The sequence below is a fragment of the Pezoporus flaviventris genome, unplaced genomic scaffold (genome assembly GCF_033815535.1).
Source record: "Pezoporus flaviventris isolate CSIRO_AGI_PZ_B2104156 unplaced genomic scaffold, CSIRO_AGI_Pfla_v1 ptg000097l, whole genome shotgun sequence".
Taxonomy (NCBI): Eukaryota; Metazoa; Chordata; class Aves; order Psittaciformes; family Psittacidae; genus Pezoporus; species Pezoporus flaviventris.
The window spans coordinates 454,534-477,137 of record NW_026892645.1 but is presented as its reverse complement, the minus strand read 5'-3'; the positions used below and the strand labels follow the sequence as shown (position 1 = coordinate 477,137).

Sequence of the window (22,604 nt, the reverse complement as noted above, 5' to 3'; positions counted from 1 at the left end):
AATTAAACAATAATAGTCTTAAGTAGACTCTCTAAAGATAAACTGTATTTTGCCCCCTTGCTTTCATTTCTTGTCATTAGGCTGCATGACTTGCCTTTCAGATCTCTGCACAGGCATTTGAACTGCATGCAAAGTGTGATGAAATTACTGGCAGCAATTAGTTTATTTAGGGAGCAATTAATTAAATGCAACTGTTTCCCTCTCCATAGATTAAAAGAGTGCTATAAGTGATACCATCTTAAAAAGAGCAGATGTGCTATAAAAGGACCAGAGACTAATTATTCTCATCAGTCAACAAGGACAGAACAAGTATCGATGGGCTAAAACTGCCAAAGAGAAAAATTAAGTTAGCTCATAGGGATAACTCTGCAACTGGAAATGCGAGTCAGGGAATAAACACTGTGGGACAAGAGTCACGCGGCCCCACAGCCAGAGGCACTCCAGGCTGGACATGCTCGCCCTCCCTGTGCCATCACTGGGGGCTGGTCAGGGCAGTGGCCTGCAGAAGGTTCCCTGTGGCCCGAGGTGGTTGATGTCTTGCAGATGACGTGGGTGACAGCAGCCAGTGCTGATGGCAGCCTGTGCAATGGGCCCTAAGGACACCCTGAGCATCCCCCGTGCCCGGGGAGTGAAAGCACTGCTTTGCTCAGGGCGGCTGCTGCACTCAGAGATTGAGCGAGAGAGGTTTTGCTTCCCTGTCACAGCAACCTGGGGACGGGGACGACCTTCGTGCATGGCTGGGGCAGGCCGTTCGGTGCCATTGCCTCTGCAGGTTGCCAACCTGCTAAGGGGTGATACCATCTCCAACCGCCGGCGGTGGTCCCGAGTTCTGCTGTTACCAAGCACTGGCTTTTTCAGCTCTGGGACATGACCCTAAGGACTTGTGTCTTGTAAATCACCACTGCAAGTGCCCAGCATGCCCTGTACGTAACAGTGACTTCGGAGGAAGCTGTGGACGAGGGCTTCTGCAGTAGCTGAGGTTGTGCTGGAACAGGCACAGGTTTGGGAAGAGGAGATCTGAGTGGTGGTTTGTAACTGAAACCAGACAGCAAGACCCTCAACACAGCTCCCAGGAAACATGGATGGGGCAAAGTCACAGCACATGTAAAGTGTCCTGCGACCCTTGTGGGGCTAAACGGGGAATGCTGTGGGGTTGTCTCCTATTTTTTTCCCGTGGGAGGTGGGGTGGTTTCCCTGCGCTGGGGATGAAAGCTCCCTCGGCCAAACTGAGGTGTTCCCGGCTCTGTGAGGGGGAATCCCCCGGTTCCATGAGGTGTCCCCCAGCCCCACGGGGGTGACCCGGTTCCATGGGGGGGGTCACCCGGGTCTTCTCCGCTCTTCCCCCGGCGTTGACCCCGCGGTCAGGCTCGCATCCCGGCATCCCCGGTGGGGGTGCGGGGGCTGCTGCCGGCGGTGCGGGGCTCGGGGGGGCCGCTCCGCTCCTGCCGCCGTCATTGGCGGCCCCGGCGGCGCTGGGGTGCGGGGCGGGGAGGGGGGAGCTCCCCCGCGGAGCCACGGCTGCGGGGCCCGGCCATGTGCCGAGCGTAGCTGCTGCCGGTTCCGCTCCGCGCCGCAGCCCCGGCCGCGTCCGCGCCGCGCGGGTTCGGCTCCATCATCTCCTAATCATTTCCAGCTGTTTCTCGTTGGCGCTGGAGCTCTCCGAGGAGAGACTTCGGGAGCCGCGGTCCTCACCTGCGAGATCCGGCACAATTCCCCCGGTGAAGGTAAGCGAGAGAGAAAGGGCAGCGGCGCGGGGGCTCCGGCACTGCACACGCACAGGCACTGCCGGTTCCCGGGCTCCTTCTTCCCGGCTCTCGCCACACCGGGGTCCTTTGCGGCGCTTCTGCCCTGTTTACTTCTCTCCCACCACCCCCTCGGCGCATCCTGAGCCGCTCTCGGCAGCGGCGGGATGGCCGCTCCGCGGGAACCGGCGGAACCCGCGGGGATGCCGGCGAGGGGGAAAGCAGGGACAGCCCCGGCTGCGAGAGCTGGGGCTGGGAAGTGATTTGGAGGGGGTCAGAGCGAGCAGGGAATGGAGAACTGCATAGCATCTGCTCCCCGATAGCCGGTCTCAGGGAGACTGGTCAATTCCCCCTACCTTAGACAAGGATGAAAAATACCAGGGTGCTCCAGGCTTGGTTTTCCCTTGTCCTACAGCATCTTTAGTTTCCAAGCCGTGCCTATGAAGGAGGTCATGAAAGCATCTCACAGGGATGGGGTGGGAAAGCTGTCCCTATCCCCTGGCTTGCCTGAGTTACATCCTTCTCTGCCCCAGGGACAGCTTATCCTTTGCACCGTCAGCATGGGGCTGAAAGTGAACATTCTTGGTAGCCTGTCTGGGTATTTCACCAGGACAAAGGTTTGTTTCTGTCTTGTGTCCTGGCTCCAAAGGACATTGGATCCAGAGGAGTTTGTAGAGACCATCTCAGTCCCAGGTTAGGCATCAAACCACCCAGCTCGCTCACACACAGTGAAGCAATGGTAATGGAGAGGACTCCAGGTTGAATGTGAGGAAGGCAACAGCACGGTTATCTGTGGGCTGGGTTTTATCACTATTTCATTAATACAGCAGCTGTCCAGGTCTGCGCTTTCCGAGGCACATGGACGTTGTTCAGGACACTGAAGGTAGTCTGCAGGCTCGGGGGGGGGGGGGGGGGGGGGGGCTGTGGGAGGGAGAGAGAAATCCCCCAGGGAAGATGGCTTTTCATTTCCTTGTATCGCCTGGTTTCAGACAGGATTATTTATATTTGACATAACAGATCATCAAACCTGGAAGGCAGTGGGGGTGTGCTCGTACTCATTAAGGTAGACAGTTTTCTGACAGAATAAATTAAAGGTAAGAGAAGACTGCACTTTGAGGTTCAACAGATTGTTTCCTAGCCTAAAATGAGCAGTGAAATCAGCATAAGACCTAGGAGGTAAAATCATGAGCTTCAGTCTTTCATGATGGATATCTGTCATTTTAGGAACCCTGGTGGATATCCCAGTGTTTAGAGTGCAGACAGTGCTCCTGGGTGACCTCAACTGAGCAAACAAACCCAATGTGATGGGGTTTTGGTCACTGGGTTTGTCTTCACTGAGTAAGCATCTAAATTGCAATACCACTAAGGGAAAGCAATTTGCACAAATTGTGTGTGACCCTGTGAGTGCCTGAGCTGCCCCCCTCACCTGTATTTAGGCTCCTGCCCCTTGCGATGGTATGTGAACAATGGAAGGTGGTTTGCAGTCTTTCGCGGTTGGTTTTTGTCTTGTCTGAACTGAGCAGGAAGACGTGTTATGGCTGTCAGGTGGTGAAAAGAGACTTCAAACACCTTAAAGACTGTGCAGCTGTAATTAGAAGTGAGCCTCCTTCTGCGTGTCAGGATTTCTGTGCAGGATGATGACAGGAATGGTGCTGGTGCTCAGTAGATATAAAGAACTTCAACAAAATCCCCTGAAAAGTGACTGATGTTGATTTAGCATCCCTCGGTACATTGGTTCTCACTTAGGAAGGATAGGGGGATGTGAGGTTAAAGGAAGGAAATAGCAGTAAAAATACAGGTAGCTCTTAAATACCTGTGCCTACCTGAGCACTAGTTGCAGGACGTTGCCAGCCCTGTGGTTAGTGGATGGCTCTCCACTGTGTTTCAGTCCGTTTTCCAGCAAAGCCTGGATCCTTCTACTGTCACGTCTCCTGATCTTTTTCCGTTGCAACTGCAGCAGTTCCTAACCCCTCATGTAGGTGAACAAGAGTCAAGCCTGAAGGTTTGGTCTCATGGGCTTTGCAATCTAAGGAGACCATGTTCAGAAGTGACTAAGTGACATCAGACCCTTTTGCTGTCCGTGGCATGTTGACCCAACTTTTTCTAAATGCATTCCCATGTCTAAAGCTGATTGACACCCACAGACCCTGCAGCCATACCTGAACACTCCTTTAGAAGCTTTTCAAAGTTCTTCTGGGCACCAGATTCAAAGAAACAAAGGCGTTTAATTCCCTCAAGCATTTAGTGCAGCCCAGAGAGCTCAGCTGCATTGTCGCAGGCTGAAGAAGTCTGTGCCCCGGTCTTTGGGCATGTCAGGACACATCCTCAGTGCCCAGTACATGGGTCAGGGAGGGTTTTGCCTAACTCAGACCTTTCCATGTGGCTGTACAGTGCCTGGCTGCATTAGTGCTGGTGTAAGAAATGGAGATAACTTGGTACCTTCTTGCTCGCTGTGTTCTGGTACCTGGCTGTCATGTTGTCATGGATATGGATAAGGACGTGGCCAGTTGTCGTGGTTTAAACCCAGTCAGGTAATTTGTTCGCTCACTTCCCCCCCTTTTCTTGCCCTCCCCCTGCTCTCGGAGGGACGGAGAGGAGAATCGAAAAGAATGCAACTCCCACGGGTTGCTCCCCCTGCTCTCGGAGGGACGGAGAGGAGAATCGAAAAGAATGCAACTCCCACGGGTTGAGATAAGAACAGTTTAGTAACTAAGGTATAACACACATCACTACTGCTACCACCAATGATAATAATGATAAAGGAAATAACAAGGGAAGAGAATACAACACCTCAGCACCAGCTGACTGATAACTCGCCCCCCAAGCCCAACCAAGCTCCGACCGATACCTCCTCCAACCCTGCAGTCTCCCAGCCCTTCCGGCTAACTCCCAGTTACCTCCTGGGCATGACGTGCTGTGGTATGGAATACCTCTTTGGTCAGTTTGGGTCAGGTGTCCTGTCTCTGCTTCCTCTCAGCTTCCCCTCTTCCCTAGCAGAGCATGAGGCTCACAAAGTCCTTGGCCAAACCAAAACATCATTGTTATCAGCTCTGTTCCTGAGCCGAAAGTCAAAACACTGCACTGCACCAGCTACCGAGGAGGGGAAACATGACTGCTACTGCTGAACCCAGGACACCAGTGAAGAGGTGCTTGCTGCTGGCAGGCCTTCTGCAGCCACAGCTTGTGATACAGCTTATAACATCAAAGAAAAGCAGGGAAGGGATGGGGAGAGGTGGCAGGAGCTGGGGCTGAGCTTGCCACTTTTTCTCATTCCAATTTACACTTCTTCGCATGACATTGTTGTCGCCTTCTGTCCTTGTGATCTGATTTATTACAGTAGGCAGAGTGTGTTCACCCTTGGCGTGAGAAAAAGGCACATATCCTAGCCCCACAGATTGCAGAGGGATGACAAATAGGTTGGGTGATGGATTCTGACCCTCTTCAGACCTTTCAGATCACAGCTGAGGCCAACCTGGACAAGGCTAGGACCTCAGGAATCTGTGATTCCCATGAGAGCAGCCCTGAACAGAGGTCAGCTGGAAAGGCTGAAGAATAAAATTGAAAGTCATAATAATATTTTGAAACTCCTTGGACACTTCTGTCCCTGGAAAGCTTAATAACAGCCATGACCCATTAACAGCAGTTCAGGGCACCAGAGGGAGGACCTGGCTACCATGGACCGTGCAGTTCTCAAGGTGCCTGTGTCAGAGGCAGCTCAAAAGGGGGGACAGGAGCCGAGCTGCTTGAGGCCTAAGTCACACACAGTGATTGTGCCCCATCCTACGTGGCGCAGAGTGCAGATTTCTCAGTGAGGTTGGAGGGCAGTGGTGTGAGCTGCAGCCTGGGATGCTGCTGCTGGGCATCTCTCTGGTGCTTTTCTGGGCAGGCCACAGAGTGAAAACAAGTGATGAGCCAGGGACTGGAGCAGTTCTGTTCACCCACTTCAGGCAGAGATTTATCCTGCCCATTGAAACAAGCACCTGTGTCGGGTCAGAGCTGGTGTTTGTCTCCATGCAGAACAAATGGCGCTGAGACATCTTCCCCCCATCTGCCCGACCATGAGGCAGCTCCGCCTCTCCTCTGTGCCTCCAGTGCTTCTCTCCCCACCGCTGACCTGCAGGACATATGCCACAGGCAGCAGCACTCACTCAGCACAGCAGCATGGGAGCTCTGCCCTATCCAGTGTGGGAGCCACTGGAGGGGCTGAGGTGGAGGCACAGGCAGCTCTGCTGCCCTGGAACCATCTCTGAGCTTTGGTCAAAGAGATGGAAACTTGTCACTTTCTCCCTACAACACCATCTGACATCAGCCAAGCAATTTGCCTGTGGTGTGTTTCCAGAAATAGTCAGGTCTATGGTAGACACGGGTGACATCTGGATGCATTACTGTTGCATTCAGAAACATGCAGTAAACAAGACAGGGTCTGTTGTTTAAAGGTCATTTCAAAAGACTCCTGGCAAGTTGTCTGGCTGTGCAATGGGTAAAGCCTTAATGGCACTGTGCTAATTGCCTTTTTCTAAAGGACATTTTAGAGGAAAGCTAGCAGAAACCCAAAAGCAAGTCTTTGTGCACCCTTGCCAGGCCAGCGACCTGATCCAACCTGAAAACAGGAGGAGATTTTCTTTTTACTTCAGTACCGGATGGATCAAGCCAGGGAAACGTGTGCCTGGCTGTGGGGAGCACAGGCGGGGGACGTAGAGGGGACCACCAGCAGTTCAAAAGTAAAAACCAGCCTGAGATCAGCATAATAGGGCAGCAGGGCTCACATCAGCAGGGAGGGCAAGAGAAGGAGTTCTCCCCAAGGCTCCGAAAATGAGTTTGAGCAGTAGATAGAGCAGGTGCTGCTGAGCACCTGAGCAGAGGGCAGGCAGCTCTGCAGGCAGAGGGAGGCTGCAGCACTCGAGGCCGCTGTAGGAGACACTCTGCAGCCCGCACGTTTACTCATCATGGCCCAGCCCAGGCAGCACACAAGGGAAAGGAGGGCAAGTGAATTTTCACCAGAAGCCAAGTGCCAGCATCATCCCCTTCCCTCGCTCAGGTGCTGGATGCTGCTCACATGTGGCAGGAGGGAAGTGATGTGACTTTGCTGTCACTCACACTGGCCTTGCATCTGCACCTGCTCCTGGCAGAAATCGCTCCCACCTCTTACTTCGGTCCCAGGCAAACACAATCAGTTCTCACCACTGGGTTTATGCCCCTCGGAGGGCCGTGATGGGGAGGAAAGCGAGTCACTGGTTTTGTCTGTTCGAGGTGGGGGAGAACAGAGGGTGCCCATGGAGTCCTGGAGCCAACCGGAGCGCTCTGCCCACAACAGGACTGGCTCCAGCCCTCCTCTGCCTCACTCAGTGCTGCCCTGCAGCCGTGTGAGCACTGCGGAGCGCCCCGGCTGTAGGTGCCAGCTCAGGGGTGTTCAGCAGGGTTCAGGGATGCTCAGGACATGCAGAGCCCAGGCGGCCTTCTCCCTCCTGTTCGTGTGCCAGTGCCCCTGCCCTGCCCTCCCGCGGGTCAGCCACTGCTCCTGTTCTGCAGCACACTCCTCTTCTTCCTTCCTTTCCGAGATACCCACTGCAGAAAGCTTAGGTGCCGCAACAACCAGCGGAAGCTGCAGCCTGAAAAATCGGCTTGGGTGAAAAAGCTTGTAGGTTTCTTTTTTTTCAAATTGCTGCCAAACTCCAGCTTAGGCTCCTTCAAGGCTGCACTGGGCGGCTTCCCTTGGGCAGGGGATAAAGGAGATGATCTTGTGAGGCGGGGGACGAAGCCCTCCATGCTGCCAGCTTTAGGTATGGCTTTGAGGCCACACTATGGCTTTTCTCCTGGTACAAGTTCATCAAAGGATCTGAGCTGCAGAAGCTCATAAGCTTATTATACTGGGGGCATTGCAAGCAGTGGGCATGCCGCACAGCTGGGATTTCCTGCCTGCTGGAGGGAACTCTTAGCAAACTGGGAGAAGTCCTTTGAGGTTTCATTTTTTCCTTGTCCCTCAGCTGCCTGGAAACCTAGGCTAGACCACGTGAACAAAAGTGGCCTCGTGTAGCACTGCCTGCTCTTCCCACAGCTGCAGAGCTGGTATCAGTCAAGCCAGGCTGATGGGGAAAGCACACCAGCATTAGCGAAGGGAAAGCGGCTGCCGGGGGTAAGGTGAATACCCAGGTTGTGGGGTGATCCAGCTGCTTGGAAACCCTCTGGGGACCACCACAGCTTCCTAATGGATCCAGAAGTCATTGTGCCCCCTGGCCTCTCTCCAGCTCAGGTCACTTCAGCTGAAGTGGATCAAAACGTTTTGAGGTTCAGACTCACAAACCGGCACCAGTCACAACAGGGAGACGTCAGACTTCGCTGCAAAAGCTGGTGCATGGGCTCCACGGATGCCGGTGCTTTGTGGTGAAGCAGGAATGTGCTGCGAGACAGGGAGTTCACAGTCAAGTGCCAGATGAGTCCCCAGCAGCTGTGTTACAGCCTGCAAGTCACAGCACTGCTAAAGCATCCCCTCACATTGCCTGTGAGAAGAACTTGCCTACAGATAACTTTGCTCATTGTTCTTCCCAACATTCCACCTTCCCTCCTCCGGATTGTTTGTTCTTTTCCCTAGAAATCAGTTCAGTATTTCTGAGGTGATGGGCAGGGACAGTGCAAACCCACTGCCGAGCTGCTGCCCTGGAGCCTGCGTTTGCTTCCCCATTTAAGCAGGGATATTGCTTGTGCTTTGCCATGCACTTTACATCTGTATTCTCTTCGCTTTTGGTGTGGATTTAAGACCTGTTGTGGATCTTCCTGCCTGAGCTCTGGCAAACCATTAAGTCTCTCCTTTATGAGTTTCCTGCCCCCATAGCTGGATTACAGCCTGTGCAGTGCTGGGAGGCTCTCCCTGCCGGGGCCCTGCCTGCATTACCCTGCAGGCAGCGGGGTTCATTCTTCCTGCTGGTTTCCCACCCTTGAATGCACAGAACTACACCGTGCAGGTTGTCACTCTTTAGTTACACAATATACGTGAGTTACATTGTGAGACATGGTGCCTTTTGTGTCAATTTGAGTTAAACTCCTGCCTGGGAAGAAAATGCAGTGTGGAGGCTGCCAGAGGCTTGCCTTTGAGCAAGGGCTGCAGTGCCCCGGCCGAGGAAATGCATGGCCTTGTTGTTGGGGATCTCTCTGTCTCCTCTGTGAGCCAGTGCAAGCAGGGATTTACAGGGATGCAATTTATAAGGCTCTCATGTGGAAGGAAAAGGAGGTGTCTTGGTTTGATTGGTGTTGCCTGCTGGGTAGCTAAGCCCTGGGAAGATTAGTGGTGGGATCTGGGGAAAATAGCCATGCTGTGAGAGTGGGAGCAGAGTTGGGAGGGAAGGATAATACATGTTGATATGGGTTTGCAATTAGGAGAATTCTGTGGGTTTATTGTTACATTGCACATAGGAGGGGCTGGGGTGATAATTCCGGATCATGAGTGGGATGCTCTGACTGTGCTGCGCAGGGAAAGTCTAGTGGTATCCCTCCAGCCAGGGCAGGATGTGACATCCCATGGGCAGGAGTCACTCCTGAAAGACAAGCATAATATATGTGCAATTAATATTAGGCAGTCCCAGCTTGCTGCTTCTGATCCGCAGCAGTTCAACATTACTGTTTTCTCAAGAGTTATTCCTGATTCTCACAGTAGCTCGTGGGAGCAGATTCAGCCCACAGAAAGTGGGGTTTTCTTGGTTGCACATATTTTCCCTTGTGTTTCTGGCATCACATCTTTGTTTTTGTTGTATTTTTAAACAAAACAGCATAGGTTATAGAAAACACAAGACTGTGATACCAGTTTCTGAGAAACCAAGCACTGATCTTACTTGTTTTCTGGGTACCTTTGTAAATCTTGTTTTATGTTGTTGAATGTTAGGATTGACAGACAAAAGGTTGGTCTTCAAAACACTGTCTGACTTGATTGGTAGTGAATATAAAGCATGAATTTTGCTGGGCTGTGGCAGTGCTGTTGACCTCAGAGGATTAGAGCTGCCCAGGCTCGGAAATACGTAACGCTGGCACACTCTTGCTATAGCCAGGGCCTGGATCTTGCTCAAAAAGGGCATACATGAACACAGATGAGAACACTTGCAGGAACCTGAAAAGACATGCTTTGTTTGGTAGGAATGCTGACATTGCCTGTAACCAGCACATCACAACCTAGTGCAGTTTCATATCCTAATTCAACCCGCCAGAAGCATCCCGTGTTGGCAGCAGGAGCTCCTGGTCCCTTTGCTGTCAGGCCCAGGCACAGAGGCAGCCAGGCTGCAGGATGTTTTATTAACCAGGCCAGTGCTTTAGGCAGCAGTGAATGTATTCCCAGTTCCCAGAGGAGACCTGTGGTCTGTTTAACCTTGTGAGGGGCATCCCCTGCAGGCGGAGCTCTATCATGAGTCAGGCACCTGGTTTTTGATGGACTCTGGTCTGCCAAAGGGCACTCCCAGGCTCAGGGCACATTTGCAGGTCTGGGTTTTGTAAGACTAAAACTTCAGGTTTCTGTATGGTTTGCCATTGGGGTGGGCTGTTAACGAAGTGCTCCTTGTGGTGCCACAGCATCAGCATCTGATGTCCAGTGGTGATGTCCAAAGAGCTCAGAACATCAGCATAGGTTCAGTGAAAGGTTTTGATGCTTTGGTTATGAGCTCCCCATGAGCTTCATCACAACTACAAGGTTAGCTCTGGGGCAGAAAGTGGTATTTAGCAGTACAACATACCCAATTCCCAGCGAGTTCAAGCAAACACATTCAAGCAAAGTGAGCTCACAGTGCAAGTAGAGAATGGTGAAATTCAGCTGGGATTCATAGGGTGGAGCAGGGAAGTGCTGGTGTGTGAATCTCCTCTTGCTCTCCAGGATGGATGGAGCCATTTCTGCATGGCCAGGGGGTTTAGTGATCTGACATCGGTGGCTGCAGGGAGTGCAGATATCCCAATGCAAGAAGAGCTGCTGTTGGTTCCCTGCCTTGTCCACTCTCCAGCAAGGCCAAGGAAGGGCTCAGATGCTCAGGGGTGATTCACACACTGGTCTGAGGCTTGGCTTTCAAAGAGGAGACACCTGATGTTTTCTAGTCCTATGAGTGCTGCAAGTCAGGCGTCATTTAAGCAAGGCAGGCAGAGACTGCAGCCGGCTGGGGAAGCTGCTGGCACTGATCTGCTGCAGACACGAGGAGCTGGGGAGAGCAGAGCCTGACGTGTGACAGCGGTGGGAGCTCCTGCCACCGGTCCTAGTGCCGCTGGGTGCCAGTGGGAGCACTGCTCTGGCTCCTGGGGCTGGTGAGAAGGGAGCGTGCGGGAGCATGAGCCACCGCATCGCTCCCAAGGGCTTCTCACACAGGAAGGAGTCATTTCAAAGACGGGGCCTGCATCGTCCTGGTGCTGATGCTGGGCAGAAAGGCCCATTATGTGTGTTTTGATTTCTGAGAGATGCTGTCCCTGGGAACAGTCGAGATTTCAAACATCTGATCCCAGCAGCTCTGTTAAGCCCAAGTGTTTTCGAGTAGAACAACTTGTGTGGTTTTTCTGATTCTTTATTAGCCTTACGATTTTGTTGTTGTAGGTTTGGGTTTTCCTCCTAGTTTGATCTTCCATTCTCTCATCTCCCAGGAAAAGCTGTAACAGAATTAAGGTGGGGAAAAAGGGAAATTTACTGGAACTGGCTCAGTGTAAGTTGCCAAGATTCTGAAAATTACCCTCCAAGACAGTCTGTATTAATTCCCCTGATGCAGCAATGATAAATCCTTACTAAAAAGATAACATAAGGAGATTTTACTGCCTGCAGGGAAACTCCTGGTCACAAGCAATGAGGAAGCCTGTCGCTCTCTTGTTCATGACCAGAGTGGTTTGCAAATGCATGTGTCCTTCTGCATGAGCCGCAGTGCTGGCACCAGCCCTAAGTGTGTGATTTTTGTACGAGGCATGGATAAGAAGCAAGGCAAACCCCGTGTCCCCAGGTCCTATGGGCAGTGACTCCGTTGGCAGCAGCACAGATTCACTGCTTGTGCCAGCTCCTGTCTCTCTGAAGTCCAACCCTGGGAGCATCATGTGGGCAGTAGTTTAAATGAAGTGATTTTGGCCCTTGATCACATCAAGTGGCATGCAGGTGTGTGCCTCACTCACCGTGCAGGCAAGGGGGGGGGGGGTGGGCTGTGAGGGCTCCTTCCCTCCTTTCCTGCAAATGCAACCCATGCCCCATCCAAGCGATGGGGCAGGGAGCACAGCGCCAGTGGCAGCCTCACATCCTGGTCCTTAACATTTAGCTGTTATTTCCAGAATCACTGAGCTTTCTCTCTCCCCACTTCTTTATTCATGCACCATGCTGCCTTGTATGGCTGAAGTGGGAAAAACACTCTGCTTGCTTCTCATTACATGGGTTGAACCTGAGTCTGTGCCAGAGGGATGTAAAGCTGTAGCTATGGAAACTATGGAAGCTCCCTTCCCCTTTTTGTGATGTTTTTTCTTGAGGCAGCATCATACATCCCCGCTGGTCCCGGGTGGAGCTGCTGGTGCCGAGTGGTTGTGGAGGCAGCTCCCAGGAGTCACCCGGTTCACACAGGGTGCAGGGACTGTCAGAAGGGCAGAGGAGTTCATGAGGAATAGGCAGGTTGCATGGAGAGGCAGAGCCCAGGGCAGCTCAGGAAACAACATGTGTCAGAGGGGTGCTGGTCCCCCTCCTGCACCTTAGTGTGGTGGGATGTCAGGTTACTGCACTTCATGGGCATCAAGGAGATGGTGCTCCCACCTCAGGAAATCCTGAGCAATGAGAGTGAGTTGCGCAGCTGCAAGGACTTCAATCTGCTGAAGCTCTTCCCAACCTGAGGAGCTGTGTTCATAGCTCCTGGAAATGCAGAGCTGATGGATTTGCTGCTTACTCCCAACCCCTGGTTGATGGATCATCTGCATCTCAGGACATCTACCACCGGGTCAGGTTTGGGATTCATCCTTCCCAGCCTCTGGTGCGGGGGTGGAAGGAGAGTGGACCTGACCCCAGCTCACTGCTTACCCAGTGCCTGGCCTGATACCTGATAGATTTCAAGCAGCCTAGCTTCAAAAGCAGAGCCTTAACCAGCCCAGGGCTCAGTATCCCTGTCTGTAAAATGGGCATTGGCACAGCAATGCTTTCCCTCTCGGCAGGGCATTGCTTCGCTTGCCAGAGCCAGAGCGGAGCTGGGCCCCGAGGCCCAGGGCTGAGCCAGGGCTTCAGCTGAGGTATTGCACAAAGGCTGGTGCACAGCGGGGCCGCTGCTCCTGGCGCTGTGCAGGGAGCTGCGTGGCTTTGTGGCTGCCTGGGCTGGAGGCTGAGAGGCACAGACACAAGCTTCAAAGCATGCAGTGTTCCCAACAGGCCAGGACTGAACCCCGGCGGGGTGACTCAGTCGTCTCCCGCAACCCAGTCGCTGCAGTGTCTCCCATAGGAATGAGGCTCCGCGCAGACGCTGCTGCATGGCCAGAGCCAACAGATCTCTGGAGCTAAAGCAGCCGCTGCTGGGGAGGCCACCAAGAGGGCGGCTGCTTCTGTTGCTTTGTGTGGCCATCAGAGCGTACCCAGTCCCTCCACAGTGTCCCTGGCCCCTAAGAGACTTGTCCCAGGACCGCTGTGATTGGGAGTGCCGGACTCAGCCCAGCCGGTGTCGGGAGGCAGCTCCAGTGCCCAGCCAGGGCTGGAATCTGCCAGGAGCTCAGCTGGTGTCTCTGGATCTCTTCTCATCCTCGTGCCTCACCAGCCCTGTCTGAGCCGTGAAACCCTGCCCTCCAGGTATCTGCTGGGAGATGGGACCGCAGGAGAGCTGCTGTGAGCTGCTGTGGTAAGGCACCGGGTCCCTCAGGGCTCTTCTGGCTGTGCTGGGCCCCTGGGGTAGCAGCAGCTGGTTTTCAGCCTGAAGAATTGTTAAAATCCAGGTGAATGGAGCAATTTTGGGAAGAGTTGCTCTTTCAGGAGAACAAATTCCTTTTTCCGCCTGCGGTGCATCATTTCAGCAGCGTTTTGTAACAGTTAAGGCTTTTTGATCTTTCTGTGGGCGCTTCAGCAGACGGTGCCTTGCTGGGGGCTGCGCTGAGCTCTCCCAAGGGATGCTGATGGAGAGGGAGTGATGCCTGCTCGGTGAATTGGGCAGGGAAAAGTACTGATCAGGAGTCAGATTTGTTGCTAGCTCTCAGTAAGCTAACCCCAGCTTTTCAGGTTGGCCAGGGGACATTTCCAGTCCCTGGGGTGGGCTGATGGGTGCTCCCCACACTGACTTATTTCCCACTCTGCAGTGATTGCAGTAGCTTATCTCAAGCTGCTAATACCAAACCCTGCTCTCTCTGATGCTGGGATCTCAGGCTGGCTAACCGGTAATTCAGAAGGTGATTAAGTGATGTAGAGCCTGTCTTTCTTTTTTCTTTCCTGGGTTTTTTTGGGGTTGGTTTTTTTTTGAGGAGTTTAGGCTGCTTATGTGTGTTTGGGGTTATGGCCTGCTTGCCAGCTGATGTATGGAAATAATTCCTGGTACTTAAGCAGAATGTGAAGCAGAAAGGTGGGACTGGGGAGGTTAAAACCATCTGATGTGGTTTGACAGCAGCTCTCAAATCCTGACAGCCCCTGCAGCAGCTCACTGTGCGCGGGTTGGACCTGAGGTGAGTCCATCACATCTGGAGCAGCTCCTTCCTTGTGCCTGGGTTTAGAGCTTACCTCTCCTGGGCAGATGACAGTGCAGGCTGGTGTTCAGTGATGCACTGCTGGGCAGCACCAAATCACTAGCATCCCTGTCAATGTCACTAGCATCCCTGTTGATGCTTTTTAGGATGTGGCTGTACAGTTTTACAGTGAGTCAGAATAGCAGGGTGAGCATACTCTGCTTTATTCCAGGTGATGCAGAACTGTCCACAGACACCTCCTCTAGTAACTCTGGGGCAAGATATCAGCACCTTCAGGTGGCCCCAGGGGCACTGGAAGGGGAAGCACTGTCTGAGTAAATGAGCATTTTCCCCATCCCTCCCCAGCAGCACTGCTGCACTCTGTTCAGCATCTGAAGTCATTGAAATTCACGCCTGCAGTTGTGCCTGGGAAGCCTCAATGCCACTTTGATGAGCTGTGCAAATATTATTTTTCATTAGGCATGATTTGGTTGTATTAAATGACATTATTGCCTCGTCACTGCAGAGCACAGACTCCCTCTCGTGCACTGCTGGGGCCGGCATCCCCTAGACTGATGCTCTTTGAAAGCAGCCTGCTCAAGTGTGCTCACTAAGAGCTAATCTCTGCTTCAAAAACTAGTAACGGCAATTGGTGGGAGGGGATCCTTAATTGTCCCAAAAAACTTCTGCTTTTTTTTAAGCTTCAGGAAAACCCAAAACTCCGAGTGGCAGTTGCTGTGTGATGTATCTCCCGAATAGCCTGGGTCTTCTTTGCTGGGTTTCATTGCCGATGAACTGCTCTGGCAGTGCCGCCACTGGCAGGGACGCCTGCAGTGGTACGTACATGGTGTGTCCTCACCAGCTGGAAATGGCTGATACAGCTTACCAGAAAAGCAGCGGCTTGTCTAGGAGGTTTGGGGCTGCCACGCGATATGTAACTGAACAGTTTGCATTATAAAAGTGTGTGTTTTAATGATATATAATAATTATATTGGATGATAATAACAGACAAATGGAGCAGGTCACTGTGACATTTGAGCATCTGCATTCCCCATTGCAGCCCAGCCATCACACTGCTCTGAGAGCACAGGGGAGCTTTCTGGCTGCAAGGGCTGAGCTGAGAATGGGCAGAGGAGCAGTTCCTGGCTGGAATTTATTATGGGACGTGATTGATGCAAATACAGGTGTTACAGCCCCGTATCAGCCCGATGCACGTCTTGCACTAGTCTGATGTACCTGCAGGCTTAACCCTCACTGCCAGGGCTCTAAAACCAGCACGAGGGCACACTGAGCCAGTGCCCAGAGAGTGCCCAGCTCTTGGCACCTTTCCCTGGTCCCCAGCACAGCCCGCCCCAAGCTCCTGCCTGGAGATGGCCAGGATCCTGTTCTGCAGAGCTCAGCAGTACTACAGCAATGTCCTATCTGCTGAATAATTTATCAGGCACTGTGTACAGATTGCCTTTGAAAAGTGTTCCTGCTCTGGACATCAGCAGGAGCAAACACCTATTTTCTGGGTAGGGAAGGCCCCTACTGAGTGCAGGAGCTGCTCTGGAAAGGACCAGTGTCCAAAAAGAGATGGGATGAACATAGTCCCGGGGAGTACAGATAGGAGGACAGAGCTGCTGGGATCCCCGAGGCATCTCCAGCACCCAGGAGGCCCCGTCTCCTATGGATGAGCCTAGGAAATTGTGAGTAGCTTTCCCCAAACAGGGGACAGCAGGGAGTGAAGGGCAGTATGTTCTTAAGATGCTCAAAAGAAACTTGGAGTACAGAGTGCCTGGAGATACAACGGGTCCCACGCAGGAAGTACGTGCTGAGATAGGGAAGGATTGATGAGACAGGTCTCATCTTGTCCTTGTGTTGGGGGTGCTCAGATGCTCTTGGTGAAGTGATGGGTCCACAGGCACGGAGCCTCCTCTGCCCTTCCCCAGCCCCCCCCCCCCCCCTCAGGCCTGGGTGTTCAATTCCCTGCTGTTTACAGAGCATCAGCCCCCAGGCCAGGAGTGCTGCTGTCAGGAGGAAGAGAGAAAGCAAACAAAAGTGACGCAGGCCTTCTGCTCCAAGTGGTTCTCATATGGAAAGCCACGTCCTGTGCCTGTGTTTCTGGCAGCTGCCCTCTCTTCTGGCTCCGGCAGCACGATGTCTTCGCTGGCATGCTGCCGGCGGCTCCTAGCACCGGCTCCTATTCATTGACTGGGTAAGATTACAGTAACGGGGTAAATGCGGAAATAAGGCTGTATTTGCCACCAAACTGGTTTTGGATCCTAGTTTGTTTGCTTCTTTCCTACCTTCCAGGCTGGTGGCTGCAGGTGGGAAGTGGCTTTTCCTTCACACTGATGTTCTCTTGGGTTTACCCTTGGGCATAGCTGTGGCACTTCTGTGGTGGCACCAGAGGGGAAACAGGGAAGTGTGAGCCAGGCTCACCCAGAAACTTTGCAGCATCAAGGGCTCAGATCCAGCCTGCTCTGCCCTCACCAGTTTATTGTAGTGTGTTTTCTTGTCACTCTGTGCTGCCTGCACCCAGCTCTAGGCAGAAAGCAGCACCAGCAGCTTGGGGAAGTGGCATCTCAGACATCAAGCATCACTCATGTGCTCTCCCATTTCCCTGGCTTTTTGCTGAGCTTTTCCTTTCTTCTGAAGTGGGACTTGGTCAAAAGTGTTGGCATCATGAGTCATTGTGCATGGATGAATGAGCTGGGAAATGGCCACATTGCCCACCAAGGGCAAGACCCACAGAGGTCGTGACTTTGGATGATTTCTCATCCCCTTTTTCCTCTCTGCATTATCAAGTGCTGTCCTGTGCCATCCCATTCTCTGTTGCTCCTGAGAAGCTTTCTCCAGCCCCCTGGGTTGGGTTGTAACATGTTAGGAAGGTCCAAGAGTCCCTCATATCCATGCCCATGTGAAGGGGAGAGCAGAAGCTAATGCAGTCCTGGCTCCTAGTGAACAGTGAATGTCCTCAGCCATACAGGGACATGCAGGGGATGTCAGCAAGGAAAAAGACTTCCAGTCTGGGACTGGAGCTGGTGTGAGCTCTGCTTGTGTCTCCTCCAGGCTGCAAGGAATAGGAAAGGCCATTTTCTTGCACCCTGGGATTTCCCAGCCCCTGCAGGACAGTAGGGATGGTGCTGCTGTAGCCGCAGCAGTAGAAGACCTGGCAAAAGCAGGCATGTGGTACAAGGGTTGTGTCTAAAGCCAAACAGATCACCCAGAAGCAACCTGAAGTAACCGTGCACTGGTTTTTGCAGCGTGACCTGTCCTTTGTGCACTGGGAAATTAAAGCAGGGTGGGGTGCTGGGGAAGGAGGAAGCGTTGCACCCAAGCTCCTGTGTGCCCCAGCCAGTGCAGCAGCTCCCGGTAACCCCAAGAAGCACCCTCCTGTCACCCTGCAGCCCTGGGACGACTTTCCTACAGAGAAGGGTTCCGGGGCTGGCAGCAATCAGCCTGTGCGGAGTTAACATCCCCCCGCAGCCCCTTCCCTGCCGTCTGGCAGTGATGGAGAATGTGCTGGGGGCTGGATTCGGATGGGGCAGACGGGCTGGGGGCGTTCTCATCTTCGGTAGCTGGAGGGCTCCTAACGTTACTGAGGGGGAGGAAGAAGCCAAGCGGCCGTCTGGTGGGACCGCATCTCTCAGTGCCTGCATTCCTCATACCAGGGCTCCTGCATACTTTCTCCAAGACCACAGTGGAGCTGCAAAGCACTTCCTTCTACCAGGATATTTATTACTAAATATATGAATCTGGGAGCCTGTGGAGCGTGAAATTAGGAACAAATGTAAAAAGGAGGTCTAGACAGGAATTGTTCTGCTTATGGGCCCCCACATGCTCTGCTTTCCTTGCCCTTTGCATGCTGAAGAGTTTAATGCTGCCAGGTACACAGCTTTAATCAGACAAGTATGTTGGGGGGGATAAAAGAGCAAAAAGCCTTGCTCTGTATGGAGCAGTGGCTGCTGTGCCACGTCCCCTGGCTGCAGCTGGACAGAAACAGAGAGCAGTGGCTCTGTGCAGCACTCGTGTGTCCCCCCGGCGAGGGAGCTGGGGCATGAGGTGCTGGGCACTGATGGAGTGCACAAGAGGCTGCAGGCCTGAGTCTGGCCTCCCCAGGGCCAGGTCCTGCGCCTGCCCTGCATGGCCCTGCCCTGGGCTCCGTGGCCACATGGTGATTGCAGACTGGAGCAGCCCATGGACAGGCATTGCCGGGCATTGCAGCCTTCATCCCTCTTTGAACAAGTATCAAAGTTTCCAAACCGGCACTACCCTGTTTTATAAACCCTTCCCCTGGCTGCATTCCCCCCATGAGCCACCTCAGAGCATTTTGCCTGAGGAATGGGGCAGGATTTGGCCAGCACTTGCCCTGTGGCTGTGCTTCTCAAAGGCATTCAGACATCCTTATAAATTACCTTCCCTCCTGCAGCGCTGCTCAGCAGCAACATAAAATGTGATACTGCTTTATCCATTCAGCACTTGCCCAACTTTAGCAGGACATTAAGCGCCTGAAAATACGCCACAGATTTATTTTCTTTGGAAGTGGGTTAAATCCTTGACAGATACGGTTGCTTTTCCTCGGGTGCTGAAGTAATTTGGGTCTGGGATGGCTGTTTTTTTGTTTTAACCCGATAGCATGAGCTGGAGGCCAGCTTTGCTAAAGCACTTGTAGGGTAGGTGGTCAGGGTATGATTTTTCTCCTAATTTGTTGCTTCTCCTGCTCCCAGCCCAATGTTTGTGGCACCAAAGTGCTGCCAGAGCTTTAGCTGTGGAGCGATGCTGGTGTTAGTGTTGCTGTCTGCACCGCTGCAGGTGCGTGCAGGCAGGTCTCCCCAGCGGCTCCCCAGGCACTCTTCCTGTAGCAAAAAGCTTGGTCTTATTCTGTGTGGGAGGAAAGGAAATTCAAGTTCTCCCAGGAGTCCTTGGGACAGGGATGCTCAGAGCAAGACCTGAGCTGGCACAGCAGGGCTCATGCACAGCATCTGCCCTCTGGGGTAGACAGCAGTGTCAGAAGCAGGGACCTTCCACTGCTACCACTCTGTCAGGATGTGGATTCCTCTGAGGAACACTCCAAGGACAGAAGGTGCCAGTGGTACCCTAAACCACAAATACGTGGTGAGCTGAACCACAGTGTCTCTGTGATGTCCAGCACACTGTCGCTGTCCCCCCCCAACACCGTGGCCTGGCCATGGTGAAAGAGAGGAGCTTGGTGCCTCCTGCAGCCAGCAGACACATCCCAGGAGGGGAGAGGCCTGTCTCTGCTGTCATTAAAGGCTCACTTAGCAGCTCCAGTTATTCCAAATTAAAATACCACATTGTTTTCATGGGGAAAATGGATTATAGGCTCAGAGAAAAATGTGTACAGCTCAGAAATCCTTGCAGCAAAGCTCCTTCTCCCATCCCTGAAGCTCGCTGCCACCAGGCAGGGGCCAAGGGGGTGCCCTGTGTGCTGCTGGTGCTGGACAGAAGGTTTTATTTCCCCTGAGTCCTGCATGCAGAATAGCCCGATGTCACTCCAGAGCTTCTGCTCACGCAATTCCTCACCCACTACGTGAACCTTTTTCTACCCCCCTCCGCCCCTAAGGTGGCATTTAGTGGGGATCGGGACTCCTGATGGCTTTCACAGGTGCCCAGTGCCAGGATCTGGCCTGATCCTGTCCATCACCTCTCACAGAGCCCTCCTGGTGCCAGCCTCCCGAGCTGAGGGTTTGGGGAGCTGCGTCCCGGTGCATCGCCCAGCGCCAGGCTCACCCCGACCCCCCCACACCCCATCACCCCCTGCACTCACTTTTGCAGGCTGTTAATGGAGAAGAGTGCGGATGACAGCCGGGACCGTGGTCATCACAGGTGGAATATTAGCGACTGTCATTTTGCTTTGTATCATCGCTGTCCTCTGCTACTGTAGGCTCCAGGTAAGGCTGGGGGACATATCCCCAGTGCTGCTGCAGTGGGGCGGGAGCGCGGTGTCTCGGGGCTGGCACGCAGGGTCGTGCCCCTCAGTGGCGGGGTGGGAGGTTGGGACACAGCTGAGCCGCAGCCTCATGGGGCTGTCCCATTTCAGTACTACTGCTGCAAGAAGGATGAGTCCGAGGAGGACGAGGAGGAGCCCGACTTCGCCGTGCACTCCCACATGCCGCCGCTTCACTGCAACCGCAACATAGTGCTGACCAACGGCCCTTCCCTCTACGCCTCGTCCCCCTTCAGCAAGAAGCCGGCTCCGAGCCGGCCCGGCTGCCCCGGCTGCGGTCCCTACGAGCCCCCCACCTTCCTGCTGCAGGAGCCCCCCGAGGAGCTGCACAACGGCGGCGACCGCGTGAGCTACACGTCGGTGAGCCAGGAGGACCTGGAGCTGCCGGTGAGCGTGGCCAACCTGCAGGCACTCAACCCCAACCGGCTCTCGGCCATGCGTGAGGCCTTCTCCCGCAGCCGCAGCATCAGCACGGATGTGTGAGGAGCTGCTGCCTTCCAGCCCACAGCAGCACAGCGCCCATTGCCGCAGCAGCACAGCGCCCATTGCCACAACAGCACAGCGCCCATTGCCACAACAGCACAGCAATTCATGGGAGAGTTTTGAAAAAGAAAGAAAAGGGGAAAAAATTACTGTGTTTCTGCACTGTGTAGGCAGAGCCATCCTAAATGGTGGTACAGAGGGGTAGCAAGAAACCAAACACAATAGGCGAGCATGGGGAAGGACCGTTGCAGCTGGGACACAAGGTTTCCTAGTGCTGCATTGCATCTTTTTTCCTTTTATAAAGAGGATTTTGATATTGTGCATCCTTTAATAGAGTAAACGCTCCCCCTGGCCTTTCGGCTGGTGTGCCAAGCACTGACGAGCAAGCAGTGGGGCACACGGTTGGCTGCAAAATGGCTCGTGCTGCGAGTCAGCAGGCGCCTGCTGCCGGGCCGTGGGGGCACTCTGCAGCCAACAGCACCTGGCTCTAGTGCACATACACACGTATGTATACACACACACACACACACACACACACACACACACACACACACACGTCCCACTGCAAAGCAGGGCTCCTATTGCCCACGTCTCTGCCACCCCTCCTGCACTGCTCCGTAGTGCAGTCCTCCGTGTGTGTGTGTGCACAGCCCTGCCCTATGCCCAGTTAATCTCACACTCAAGTTTGTTGCTGATTCCCAGGTGTGAGGTGCAGTCCCCTCAGGGTTATGATGGCCACTGGGAGCACAGCACTGCCCCTGGAGCCCCTGGGGCAGCCCCCTGGCTCCCCAGTGGAGCTGGGCTGGGGAGGGCAGTTTCCAAACCCATTGCGTTACCTGGATATGGGAATAGCACACGGTGCAGTTTCGGGTGCAGGAATACACCCACAGCTGGCCTCTCCTAATAATCAGCATCCCTGCTCCAAATAATGAATCCCACATGTGACTTCTGTCTGAGCGCTGAGCAAGCAAGACCATGACCATGTATGTGCCCACTCTCCTGCATGCACATGTTTACATGCATTTGTAGGTTTTTTTTAAAACAAAAAAAAGCCATGACACTTTCTGTCCATCCAGGAATGTTTTAAAACACTTTCAATTTAGGCAAACCCCTTTTTTGCATCTTTCCCCCAGCCAGCAGAGAGGAGCCATGTCCCCTGCACTGATTGTGCAGTGTGGGGATGCGCCTGCTCTGGCTTCTCCTGTCTGTCTGGATTCCCCACTCCAGCCTCACGCTGCTCAGCGTTTGTCTGACAGAACACCCTCTTTCTCCTGGACCGTGCATTATTCAGGTTAAAAGCACCACGCTGGACCTGGGGATGGGGGTGGAGGACGGACTGGCTGCAAAAGGACATGGATGGCCTCGGCTGTGCTCTGCGCCAGCTCCTTTTTAAAGATGTGATGGGAAGGAGAAGCTGCAGCTTCAGCCCCATCAGCTCCCACACCCTGTACGCACCCAGCTGGACCTTTTACTTTTAACCAGAAGGGTTTTTAATTCCACAGCAAATCTTTTGAAGTATGAGTCAGTCTTTGCAAATGAGCATCTTTGACTTTCTCGGGGGGGGGGGGGTGGTGTCTCTTTGGGGTGGGAGGGGCTGGGTTTGGTTTCGTATGTGTTTAATATTCCGAGCTTGGTCCGAGCAGTGCCACCTCCGGGAGCACGAAGCCTCTGCTCTGGGGATTGGTGCTGCCTGGGCCCTGCTCCTGTGTACAGTGCTCATAGGGTTTCCATGCATCGAGCCCTCCTCTTGGCATTTCTTGTGACTGTACTCCTCTTACCAGCCTTCCTTCCTTCCTGCCTTCCTTGTTTTCTTCCTTCGT

The 22,604-nt window shown here is 53.5% G+C and overlaps 1 protein-coding gene across 2 annotated transcripts; it reads left to right on the top strand.

Moving 5' to 3' along the window:
• The first annotated feature begins 949 nt into the window (after nucleotides 1-949).
• Nucleotides 950-20,794, top strand: FAM163B (family with sequence similarity 163 member B). 2 transcript variants are annotated; one of them, XM_061476901.1, is made up of 4 exons: nucleotides 950-994; nucleotides 1,634-1,724; nucleotides 20,130-20,245; nucleotides 20,395-20,794. In XM_061476901.1, exons 3-4 carry the CDS (start codon nucleotides 20,153-20,155, stop codon nucleotides 20,782-20,784), a joined length of 483 nt encoding a protein of 160 aa, XP_061332885.1. In that variant the 5' UTR covers nucleotides 950-994; nucleotides 1,634-1,724; nucleotides 20,130-20,152; the 3' UTR covers nucleotides 20,785-20,794. The 2 variants fall into 2 exon arrangements, with proteins under 2 accessions (XP_061332885.1, XP_061332884.1); XM_061476900.1 differs by lacking the exon at nucleotides 950-994 and having other exon boundaries at nucleotides 1,395-1,724.
• Nucleotides 20,795-22,604: the final 1,810 nt, after the last annotated feature.